This window comes from Nomascus leucogenys, chromosome 21 (genome assembly GCF_006542625.1).
Source record: "Nomascus leucogenys isolate Asia chromosome 21, Asia_NLE_v1, whole genome shotgun sequence".
In the NCBI taxonomy this organism is placed as follows: Eukaryota; Metazoa; Chordata; class Mammalia; order Primates; family Hylobatidae; genus Nomascus; species Nomascus leucogenys.
The window spans coordinates 43,232,501-43,245,327 of NC_044401.1; the positions used below are offsets into that span (position 1 = coordinate 43,232,501).

The 12,827-nt window shown below is 44.3% G+C and overlaps 2 protein-coding genes across 3 annotated transcripts in view; one reads left to right on the plus strand and one right to left on the minus strand.

The window, feature by feature from the left end:
- The window catches only part of PARP9 (poly(ADP-ribose) polymerase family member 9), a 36,521-nt gene extending 35,756 nt beyond the window's left edge, over nucleotides 1-765 (minus strand). The window contains exon 1 of one of the 2 annotated variants that reach the window (XM_003275529.4): nucleotides 680-765. The gene's annotated coding sequence lies outside the window, so the exon portion shown is untranslated. Of the gene's footprint in view, nucleotides 1-544 lie in introns of both variants that reach the window. The other variant, XM_003275531.4, reaches the window with a different exon arrangement.
- Nucleotides 728-11,584, plus strand: DTX3L (deltex E3 ubiquitin ligase 3L). Its single transcript, XM_003275534.2, has 6 exons — nucleotides 728-1,048; nucleotides 2,235-2,446; nucleotides 4,841-6,376; nucleotides 6,807-7,024; nucleotides 8,034-9,608; nucleotides 9,644-11,584. Exons 1-5 carry the CDS (start codon nucleotides 862-864, stop codon nucleotides 8,101-8,103), a joined length of 2,223 nt encoding a protein of 740 aa, XP_003275582.1. The 5' UTR covers nucleotides 728-861; the 3' UTR covers nucleotides 8,104-9,608; nucleotides 9,644-11,584.
- Nucleotides 11,585-12,827: the final 1,243 nt, after the last annotated feature.

Genomic DNA, 12,827 nt, shown 5'->3' on the forward strand with positions numbered 1-12,827 from the left:
TATTTCTGCTGGACAGTGCCCATCTAGGTAGGCCCTCCCTCCCTCATCCCCTCAGCCATCTCCTCTCCTCCCAGGCCCCAGGCCCACTCTGTGCTTCAGACCACAATGGTCCCTAAGCCTCAGGTGCTTTTCCCCCCAATCCTGTCCTCCCCGTCTCGCGGCCACACTCAGTTTATTAAGATTCTGCTTGAAACTTCCCCTTGGAGAGGCCTTGAACAAGTTTTGCTCCTTGGTTCACAGGTCCGCCTCGCCTCACCAGCCCTTGACATCAGGGCCTTGCTCTGCTCTTTGGGCAGCAAGAAACAATTCAGTGCTGTTGGTTAAATCAAACAATGGAGGAGAAAAGCCGGCAGGAGCCCGTCTAAAGGGTAGAGTTGGAGGGAGGGAAGGGGTAACAGGTCACAATTACCAGATGAACACATTCAAATTTTCAAAAATGGGTAAGTTTAACATGGATTCAGAATGTGAATTACTTTTTAGCATCAAATAATAGTGATAACAGCAGTAAGAGTTATAAAGAATAAGAAACATAGGAGAAACTTACTTTCTTTGCATAGTCTACTCACAAGGGAGGCCTGGCCCTGGGACTCGGGTCCGCGCCCGTCCCTCCTCTCCCCCTCCCACCCCGAGCCTGCAGGAGAGGGGATTCCGAGGGCCCAGGGGCACCGGACCTACTCACCTGGCAGGCCGCTCGCCTCGGTGCGGACAGCACAGGGAGGAGGGGGAAGCGGCTCTGCCGGGAACAGGGAGGGACCTCCAGGGAAGCGAAACTGAAACTTTGCGCCCAGTCGGCAGGGCGGGCCGCGCCTTTACGGCCCAGCTGCGTCCCGGAGCCCCCGCGCCCTCCTGACGCGCAGAGCCATGGCCTCCGACCTGCGCCCGCCGTCCCCGCTCCTCGTGAGGGTGTACGAGTCCGGCACCCGAGTACGAAGGAAGCTGGAGAGCTACTTCCAGAGCTCTAAGTCCTCGGGCGGCGGGGAGTGCACGGTCAGGCCCCAGGAACACGAGGCCCTGGGCACCTTCCAGGTGGAGTTCAGTGAAAGGGCAGGTGAGCTTCGGGCGGCCGGGCTGCAAAAGCCCCCTGGGGGCCCGGCCCGTGGGTTTCCAGGCGGACCCAGTTCCAGCTAACCTAGGGGAGAGGGCGGGAGAAAGTATGTCACTGTGCTGTGGCGGACAGGGACGGGGCCCTGCTGCCAGGAGACTCACTGAAACAGTGAACACTCGCGGGTCTGGCTGACGGCGCCTTAGTGTGGATGCTTTCCATATCCTCATTCTAACTTAATTTCTCAGCTGTCATCTTCCTTCCCCCAGATGCCTGCCAGCTGCTGTCCTTGTCATTCAGGGATTCCACTTTTATGTTTTAAATAATGATTCCATTGTTCCATCCATGAACAAAAGGATGTTCCATTTTGTATTTTTGAGGATTACAAAAGTGATATATGCTCACTATAGAAATGAGAAAAGAGTAAAAAAGAAAACAACCTGAAGATAAACAATGTGACCATTTTGTGTATTTCCTTCCTGCCCTTTTTTATGAATGCCAGCAAACACATGTGTATTTACAAAATTCGGAATCTGCACTTTTGATTCCTGCTGTTGTCACTTACCTGTATAATGGGTATTGAAATGGGAGACTGGGCCAGGTGCGGTGGCTCACGCTTGTAATCCTAGCACTTTGGAGTCCGAGGTTGGTGGATCACCTGAGGCCAGGAGTTCGAGACCAGCCTGGCCAACATGGGGAAATTGCGTCTCTACTAATAATACAAAAATTACCCGGGCATGGTGGTGTGCACCTGTAATCCAAGCTACTCTGGAGGCTGAGGCAGGAGAATCGCTTGAACACGGGAGGCAGAGAGGTTGCAGTGAGACGAGGTCGCACCATTGCACTCCAGCCTGGGTGACAGAGTGAGACTCCGTCTAAAAAAGAAGGAAGGGAGGGAGGGAGGGAAAGAAGGAAGAAAGAAAGGGGAGACTGGAGACAGTTTCTGAAACATGATGTTTAATCGGTGGACAATGTTCCATTGTCATTAAGCTTTCACTTCTATAGTAAAACTTAATCCGCACACTTTAGAGCTCTTAATACCTCCCCGGCTTTCTCCATCGCCAACCCACCATTCCAGGATGCAGGGAGCAGCCTTACTGGGAGGTGCTGGGACAGAGTACAGACACAGGAATGAGAGGATTACTTGAAATCTCTCCCATTTTTATGTGTGTGTTTAATGTCTCCGCTGAAGCTAAGGAGAGAGTGTTGAAAAAAGGAGAACACCAAATGCTTGTTGACGACAAACCTGTGCCCATTTTCCTGGTACCCACTGAAAATTCAATAAAGAAGAACATGAGACCTCAAATTTCTTCGCTGACACAGTCACAAGCAGAAACACCGTCTGGTGATACGCATCAACATGAAGGACATATTCCTAATGCTGTGAATTCCTGTCTCCAAAAGGTGAGTATTGAAAGAAGGAGCTGGCTGTGCCTGCGCCTCCTCTCCAGTCACCAGCCTCATGTATTATTGATCCAACACCCATGTGCTGGGCACGTACATGGGAGCCAGGCACTGTTTTAGGCACTGTACACAGAGATGAATACAACAGACGAGGTCCCTGCTCTCAGGCAGCTTATACTGGGGGCCAGGGCATGCACAGAAAGACAGTAGGCAAGTAAACAAAATAAATAAAACCATTTTATTTATTTGGAGAGAAACAGGGCCAGGGCAAGCAAGGGGAAGATGGGGGTGGTGTTACTTCTTTTTTTTCCCCCAAGACAGAGTCTCACTTTATCGCCCAGGCTGGAGTACAGTGGCACAATCATGGCTCACTGCAGAGTTGACCTCCTGGGCTCAAGCGATCCTCTCACCTCAGTCTCCCGAGTAGCTAGGACTACAGGCGCCACTACACCCAGCCAATTTTTGTTGTTGTTGTTGTAGAAACAGGGTCTCACTATGTTGCCCAGGCTGTTCTCAAAGTCCTGGGCTCAAGTGATCTGCCCGCCTTGGCCTCCCAAAGTGCTGGGATTACAGTCATGAATTACTATGCCTGGCCTGGTGCTACTTCTAACCAGAAATCAGAGACAACTTGACTGAGGAGGTGATATTTGGCCTGAAACTTGAATGATGACAAGATTCATTCAACAATAGATATCCACTGCCTACTGTGTTCCAGGCATTGTTACAGGAGCTGGGGAGGCAGCCAGAAACATGGCAGACTCTGCTTCCAGGGATGGCACCTTCTAGTGAGAGAAACAGACAATATTAGTAAACAATAGATATATAATAAAACGTCTGCCAGTCATACCTGCTAGGAAGAAGAATAAGTGACAGACAGTGACAGAACCACCATTTAAAATAGGATGTCTGGAAAAACCTCAAGTAAGGTGACATCTCTAGCCAAGTGGATTTTTGGGCGGAAAATGTCCTAGAGGGAAGCATAGGTGCAAAGTCCCCAAGAGCTGACATTCTGAGGCCCAGAAGCTTTAAGGAAGCCAGTGTGGTGGGGAGGGCAGTGAGCAATGGAGAGAGGTGCTAGGAACTCGGGAAGGTACCCAGAAGACAGGCCTTTGGGGCTGAAGGTAAGGATTTTGGATTTTTAACTTAAAATGTTAGGGGATTCATCAGATAGTTTTGAGCCAGGGGAGAGGGCGATCTGGTTTATTTCTAACGGGTCGCTCTGGCTGCTGTTGGAAAACTGAACGTAGGAAAGGGCTAGAATGGAGAGTTAGAGCCTAGTTAGGAGGGGTTGCAGTGCACCAAGTGAAAGATGATAATGGCATGCACTTTGGTGGCCTTGATGGAGGTGTGAGAAATGGCTGGATTCAGGAAACATTTTGAAGATCTAGAGGAAGGATCTTACATGCAAAGTACTTGAGAAGGAATAAACCATTAGAAATTTTGCTTTTATATTACATTCAATTGGCCTCTGTCCTTTTTATCTTAACCTGCTGTGTCTTATATTTGAGCTTCTAAAGGCCAGGGTTTAGAAGGGTCCAACAACTTTGCATGCAGTCAAGTGTTTAGTTGAAACAAGAAAAAAGGAGGAATAGTGAAGAAGAGAAAAAATAGTAATAGGAAAAGCCATTTCCCTCAGTTTTTTGGCTCCCTTCCAAGTTCACAAACTTTTGTGAGGGCCACAACAACTTGCCCAGAGAGCACAAGTGCCTTCCCTTGACTGTTGTTCCCAAGATCAAACAGCTAGTGGCAGTTGTAGAACACAGATCTCTTGGCCATGGAGCTTTTAGAAATGCTTATGCCCAGGCTCAACTGCAGATTAGTTAACATCAGAATCTCTGGGGATGTGCTTGGGCTTTGGCTGGTTTGTTTTTCCCTGAACTTGCCAGGTGAGCCTTGTATGCAGACAGGGCTGAGAACCCCTGGGATGTAGCGTGCTGTATCCTCTGAAAAGGATTTGAGGCCAGGCACGGTGGCACATGTCTGTAATCCCAGCACTTTGGGAGGCCGAGGTGGGTGGATCACCTGAGGTCGGGAGTTCCAGGCTAGCCTGACCAACATGGAGAAACCTCATCTCTACTAAAAATACAAAATTAGCCAGGCGTGGTGGCACATGCCTGTAATCCCAGCTACTCGGGAGGCTGAGGCAGGAGAATTGCTTGAACCCGGGAGGCGGAGGTTGCAGTGAGCTGAGATCGCGCCATTGCACTCCAGCCTGGGTAACAAGAGTGAAACTCCATCTCAAATAAATAAATAAATAGGATTTGAAAGAAGTTGCCCCCACTTGGGGAAGATGTAGTGGTTGTTTCTCTAGTCTCTATGCATTCGCCTGAAGAGAAGATGGTAGGCCTGCATGCTAAGAGGTTTTATTTGTTCCTGTTCCTTTTAAAATTTCAGATCTTTCTTACTGTAACAGCTGACCTGAACTGTAACCTGTTCTCCAAAGAGCAGAGGGCATACATAACCACACTGTGCCCTAATATCAGAAAAATGGAAGGTCACGATGGAATTGAGAAGGTGTGTGGTGACTTCCAAGACATTGAAAAAATACATCAATTTTTGAGTGAGCGGTTCCTGGAAAGTGAGCAGAAACAAGAATTTTCCCCTTCAATGACAGAGAGGAAGCCACTCAGTCAACAGGAGAGGGACAGCTGCATTTCTCCTTCTGAACCAGAAACCAAGGCAGAAGAAAAAAGCAACTATTTTGAAGTTCCCTTGCCTTACTTTGAATACTTTAAATATATCTGTCCTGATAAAATCAACTCAATAGAGAAAAGATTTGGTGTAAACATTGAAATCCAGGAGAGTTCTCCAAATATGGTCTGTTTAGATTTCACCTCAAGTCAATCAGGTGACCTGGAAGCAGCTCGTGAGTCTTTTGCTAGGGAATTTCAGAGGAACACAGAACCTCTGAAGCAAGAATGTGTCTCTTTAGCAGACAGTAAGCAGGCAAATAAATTCAAACAGGAATTGAATCACCAGTTTGCAAAGCTCCTTATAAAGGAGAAAGGAAGAGAATTAACTCTCCTTGGGACCCAAGATGACATTTCAGCTGCCAAACAAAAAATCTCTGAAGCTCTTGTCAAGATACATGTGAAACTATTGGTTGCCAATCACATGATGAATGGAATTGAGGTTGATAGTGCCCGCTATAAACTTTTAGAAACTGAATTACTACAGGAGATATCAGAGATCGAAAAAAGATATGACATTTGCAGCAAGGTTTCTGAGAAAGGTCAGAAAACCTGCATTCTGTTTGAATCCAAGGACAAGCAGGTAGATCTATCTGTGCATGCTTATGCAAGTTTCATCGATGCCTTTCAACATGTCTCATGTCAGTTGATGAGAGAAGTTCTTTTACTGAAATCTTTGGGCAAGGAGAGAAAGCACTTACATCAGACCAAGTTTGCTGATGACTTTAGAAAAAGACATCCAAATGTACACTTTGTGCTAAATCAAGAGTCAATGACTTTGACTGGTTTGCCAAATCACCTTGCAAAGGCGAAGCAGTATATTCTAAAAGGAGGAGGAATGTCTTCATTGGCTGGAAAGAAATTGAAAGAGGATCATGAAACACCAATGGACATTGATAGCGATGATTCCAAAGCAGCTTCTCCGCCACTCAAGGGCTCTGTGAGTTCTGACGCCTCAGAACTGGACAAGAAAGAAAAGGGCATCTGTGTCATCTGTATGGACACCATTAGTAACAAAAAAGTGCTACCAAAGTGCAAGCATGAATTCTGCGCCCCTTGTATCAACAAAGCCATGTCATATAAGCCAATCTGTCCCACATGCCAGACTTCCTATGGTGTTCAGAAAGGAAATCAGCCAGAGGGAAGCATGGTTTTCACTGTTTCAAGAGACTCACTTCCAGGTTATGAGTCCTGTGGCACCATTGTGATTAATTATTATATGAAAGGAGGCATACAAACAGTAAGTATTTCTGAAGTCCATGGGTTTCTTGCCACTATGCTACAATTACCAGGGCAAAAGAGACTGTCCTATTGCCTATTAGACAATAGATTTCCCAAGGAATTATCTCCAGGGTCATGTGCAAGGGATTGAAATAGTGGTAAAGGTCACAATGTTTGCTGGTAATTCAAATATCTTTTGTGTCTATTTCTTAAGACAGAGAAAGGGTGGGTGGAGATTATATCTTGAGATGGGGGTATCAGGAAGGTGGACGGTGTTTCTAGCATGAATTCAAGGAAAGAGGATAAATATGAGTTACTGGGAATATGAGCATAACTTCAATACCTTTCTTGCTTTTGATTTGCTTTATCTACAAATGAACACATCTATACCTATAGTAAAAATTAGACAGGGCACTGTTTTTACATGACATTTTCTTGTTCTCACACAGGAAGAACACCCAAACCCAGGAAAGAGATACTCGGGAATACAGCGAACTGCATACTTGCCTGATAATAAGGAAGGAAGGAAGGTTTTGGAACTGCTTCGTAGGGCCTTTGACCAAAAGCTGATTTTTACAGTGGGGTACTCTCGCGTATTAGGAATCTCAGATGTCATCACTTGGAATGATATTCACCACAAAACATCGCAGTTTGGAGGACCAGAAAAGTGAGAGCCTTTTGGGATGTAATGGCTGCTCAACAGAGTATAGCGATTATGAAATACAGCAATTTCTGGATGTGGATATAAGTAGACTCTATAGCAGTGGAATTGGTATTTTGAGAGATGCTAATCGGGGATGATAATCTCAAAGACAGAAAGATTGGTCCCCCTCAACTTCTACCCTGCCAGCTATAAAGTACTATGGAGTTATTTAAATTTTGTACCAAAGGGCAGGGGGGTTTTGAATCCAAGATGAATACTATATAAGCTGATTTAATTTGAGGCTTCGTGTCTATTTGAAGGCTAGATGCTAGGAATGTTACTTACTTTGCTTTCTTTTAAAGTCACCTTTCTTTTTCCCCTCTTCCCCCACCAGTCCACAGAGAACCTGAAATCACTTGGCCAATAATATTCTAGAAAAAGTCTAAGTTGTGAGGAGACTATTGGTAGAAACTGTATTATAGGAAATCCAATTGTTCTTTATGAAACCCAAATAGGATTCCTCAGACCCTTGGCACTAAAGAAAAAATATATACCCTGAGACTTTTTCAAAACCTTAAATTTGAAAATCCTACTAGCATGTGATTACAATGTCCCCATAAAACACAGTATATTATTATATTTTTAGGAGAGTCACTACTTACCATAAACTGAAAAATTTTAAGAATTAACATAGACATCAAGCCTCAAATTAAATCAATGTATTTACCATTCATCTTGGATTCTCAAACCCCTTGCCCTTTGATGCGAAATGTAATAACTACATCATATTAATACTTTGTAGTTGGCAGGGTAGAAGCCAGGTTGAAAGGCAGATGTTGGCCAGACAGCTAGGCTCACTCGCTAGCTAAATGACTCACATCTGCGAATTTAAAAGTCATGTACGTCATCCACCTTCAGGATTACTTGTGAATGTTTGCAACACTGGATATTAATTAAATCCTTAAATGCTGGATATCTATTGCACATATTGGAACAATTTGTGGTGACACTAAAGGAATTTTTCTTTCTCCAGGTATGGCTACCCTGATCCTTCTTACCTGAAACGTGTCAAAGAGGAGCTGAAAGCCAAAGGAATTGAGTAAGAAAACTGCTGGAAGATGTCTTAAATCAAGCTTTCAAAAAAATATATTTTAGGAGGCTGATTTAATGCCAGTCTAAATCCTTATGTAGAAAGGACTTTGAAATTTTTCTTCTCAAGAAATGATTTGTATAAGAATAAGAATCTGCTAGTCTGTCATTTCTGGAGTGATACTTTTTTTTTTGAGACGGAGTCTGCTCTGTCGCCCGGGCTGGAGTGCAGCTGAGCGATCTCGGCTCAGTGCAAGCTCCGCCTCCCGGGTTCACGCCACTCTCCCGCCTCAGCTTCCCGAGTAGCTGGGACTACAGGCACCCGCCACCATGCCCGGCTAATTTTTGTTTTTGTATTTTTAACAGAGACAGGGTTTCACTGTGTTAGCCAGGATGGTCTCGATCTCCTGACCTCGTGATCCACCCGCCTCGGCCTTCCAAAGTGTTGGGATTATACGCGTGAGCCACCGCCCCCAGCCCTGGAGTGATACTTTTTATGGAAGACAAAAGCCCCCCAAATCTGTGTAAAATCTGCTGCAAAGGTGTCATCCCTCTTGTGTCATCAATGGGGTTAGAGATGGGTCTGAAATCATCTTCTATGTCCTTCAGTTGGACTCTCAGCTGCCAATTGATCCCTTTTTCATTGCCATCTCTGGGGTGGTTCTTTGTTTTTTTGTGTGTTTCCCCCTTCATCTCTACCTGTGAAAGTGAAATTCTATTGTAAATGGGAGGAAAAAGGGTTGGTTGTGAAAAATTAAAGACCCATATTCAGCTTTCTTACTCATGGCAAGAAAAGTGGCCATGAGTAGAGATTGGGCAAGCATTGGTAATAAGTGGAATAAGACTATTATTATTATGATTATTTGAGACGGAGTCTCGCTCTGTCACCCAGGCTGGAGTGCAGTGGTGTGATCTTGGCTCACTGCAACCTCCACTTCCCAGGTTCAAGTGATTCTCCTGCCTCAGCCTCCTGAGTAGCTGGGATTACAGGTGTGTGCCCCCACACCTGGCTAATTTTTTGTATTTTTAGTAGAGACGGGGTTTTGCCATGTTGGCCAGGCTGGTTTCAAACTCCTGAGCTCAAATGATCCTCCTGCCTTGGCCTCCCAAAGTGCTGGGATTACAGGCATGAGCCACCACACCCACCCAAGACTATCATTTTTAATGACCAAGAGCCTAGTATATAGTTGGTGCCTGTCTTAGTCTGTTTGTGTTGCTATAAAAGAACACCTGAGGCTGGGTAATTTATAAAGAAAAAAGTTTGTTTGGCTCACAATTTTGCTGGCTAGAAGGTTGGGCATCGGGTGAAAGCCTCAGGCTGCTTCCATTCATAGCGAAGGGCAGCCAGTGTGTGCAGAAATCAAATGACAGAGAGGAAGTGAGAGAGAGGTGTGGGGGGAGGTGCCAGGCTCTTTTTAACAAGCAGTTCTTCAGGAACTAAGAGTGAGTCACTCCCATGAGAACAGCACCAAGCCATTCATGGGGGATCTGCCCCCATGACCCAGACCCCTCCCGTTAGGCTTCACCTCCAACGACCCAGACCCCTCCCGTTAGGCTTCACCTCCAACACTGAGGATCAAATTTCAACATGAGATTTGGAGGAGGTCAAACAAACTAAACTATAGCAGTGTTTCATAAAATTGTGTTGCCTGACTCAGGTTGCTAGTAAGCTAGCAGAGGGATATTTGCCTCCTAAATCTTTGGCAGAGGCAGGAGTAAGGAAGCCATTTCTGGAGTCCTCACTACTAATTTGGAAAACTGAGCTTCTTTCTTTCATTGCTTTTTCCCTTAAGAGACAAGTCCTTACTATATTGCCCTGTCTCTTAAGGGATGACATCAAGACTGGACTTGAACTCCTGGGCTCAAGCCATCCCCCAACCTTGGCCTCTCAAGTAGATGGGGTTATAGGCACATGCCACTGTGCCTGACTTGAGTTTCTTATTCTAGAACACTTGGAGCCTGACCAGGCCCCTCACTTGAGCCTTTGCTTTCTGTTCCTTATAAACTGCCATATTGGGTGCACTTGCCCTGCCACAGTAATGCTACATATTTCTGAGCATTGTTTTTCTCTAGATAATTTTGTACTTTTGAGTATACCCCACTTCCAAGTGTTTTTTTGTTTTGTTTTGCTTTGTTTTTGTTGTTGTTGTTGTTGTTGTTGTTGAGACAGGGTCTCACTGTGTCCCCCAGGCTGGAGTGCAGTGGCACAATCACGACTCACTGCAGCCTCAACCTCCTGGGGCCAAGTGATCCTCCCACCTCAGTCTCTCAAGTGGCTGGGACCACAGGCGTGCACCACCATGCCTGGCTTTTTTTTTTTTTGGTCGAGATGGGGTGTCCCTGTGTTGCCCAGGCTGGTCTTGAACTCCTGGGCTCAAGGGATCCTCCTGCCTTGGGCTCCCAAAGTGTTGGGATTACAGGCGTGAGTGACCATGCCTAGCTCACTTCCAGGTTTAAGAGACAAAATAGTTACTCTAGTTTCCATCTCTATCATTTTATAATAACCATAGCCCACATTGTAGTAGTTTTTCAACTCTTTACTAAGTCCCACCAATTCATGTTTTCACCCTTAAAATCTTTCTCACTGACACTCTCTCTGGACAGAAAAAAGGTGAAATAAGCCTACTATAGGGAATATATGACATGCCAAATTTTATTTTTAAATGGTTCTTCAAGTCAGATTAAAGTAATAATAGCAAAGTATGTGATTATCCATGTCCCAGCCTCTCTTCAAAAAAATAGTAAAGATGTCTTCTTCTTTTCCCAAAGATACACATACACACATGTACAAATTTTTTATCAGATAATAATAGCTAATATTTAATGAGTACTTACCTTATTTTGTCCCCTTTACAACAGCTTTACATCTGTGTGATTGATACAATTCATATTCCCATTTTATAACTGAGAAAACTGGTACACAGAGAGGATAAGCAACTTGCCAAAGGTCACACAGTTAATAAGTGGAAATGCTGGGGTATGAACCAGGTAGTCTGCCCCCATAGCTCTGCCCCCCCAGGGCTGTACTGTCTCCCATGAGGGTACTTCTCCATGGAGCAGGCTGAGGCGATCCCTTTATTCTGGGCTTCTCTCAGAAATGGATTCCCACACAGTACTCAAAGCAAATTTTCCCAGAGGAAATCCTATTTGAAGAACTTAAAAACTCAGAATCTTTTTCTTTGTCCAGAGAGTTGAGGAAGCTTAAGCTAAATGATACATGTTTTTAAAAAAAATCAGATTATAAATTTAGTTTTTGGTGATTCATTAAATTCTTTACCATTATAGTTATTTTCTAGATATTCATCTTATAGCTAAATTTGTTCCAAAGAAGCAAAAGTTTGGTTTCTACTAAGTTCTGGATGGGAGATTGCACTGTGTGTGACATGCAAGTTTCATGGTATGGGAGATTGCAGAGCATTTGGGTTACTGCTTTTACTCTTTGGAAGCTGTTATCATCTGTATCTGCTTTAAATAAAGTTAAAGATTTGGAACAAATTGTGTTCTTTCCCTTGCTTCTTTTTTTTTTCTTTAGGTTGAGATTCTGGGTGTTTCCTACAACACACACAGGATACAGTTGTATAACATGTGCATGGAGGTCTTTGGTTGATTTTGTGTGTAGCTGCTTCCTAAATATTATCACAGTACAACTTAACTACTCGACTTTACTGCTGTTACTTTTGGCTGTAAAAATCACATTTCTCAGTATTTTTTCCTTATAACACATAGGTTATAAAGATAAAAGCAGGCTGCAGATTTCATCTCTTCTCTCCTGGAGAAAGCATATGCAATACCCTATCAAACTATATTTGCCCCCTCCTTGCTTCTCGAGGTTCTGTTTCACCTCTCCAACATTGGTGCTGAATTACCCAAACAGGTCATTGAGCGCTATTAGATCAGGGGCACCCTTCTCTCCAAAGAAAAAATAAAATAAAAGAATAATACTGATATATGTGATGCTTCCCTGAAAATAGTATCAAAGTAATCATTAGGAGAAAAGTAAACGGAAATAGCACCTAACTTCCGTAAGGAAATCAAGCCAAAAACAGTACTAAACTTTTTTTTTTTTTTTGAGACAGAGTCTCGCTCTGTTGTTCAGGCTGGAGTGCAGTGGCCTGATCCCAGCCTACTGCAACCTCTGCCTCCTGGGTTCAAGTGATTCTCATGCCTCAGCCTCCGGAATAGCTAGGATTACAGATGTGTACCACTATGCCTGGCTAATTTTTGTAAACTTCTCTCTAGGAGTTTGATTTGGTTCTCCTTTATAGTAAGTGTCTGCTAAGTATGCCTGTGTTTTCCTCTACCTTCTTGGAAGTATGAAATATGATTATAATAATTGTTTTAATATCTTTGTTTACTAATTCTATCATCTGTATCTTTTTTTTTTTTTTTTTTTGAGATGGAGTATTGCTCTTGTTGCCCAAGCTGGAGTGCAATAGCGTGATCTCGGCTCGCTGCAACCTCTGTCTCCCGGGTTCAAGCAATTCTCCTTCCTCAGCCTCCTAAATGCTGGGATTACAGGTGCCTGCCACCATGACTGGCTAGTTTTTTTTTTGTTTTTTTTTTTTTTTTTGGATTTTTAGTAGAGATAGGGTTTCACTATGTTGGTCAGGCTGGTCTCAAACTCCTGACCTCAGGTGATGCACCCACCTCGGCCTCCCAAAGTGCTCGGATTACAGGTGTGAGCCACCATGCACAGTCTGTATCATTTTTAAATTAGTTTCAATTGATTTATTTTTCT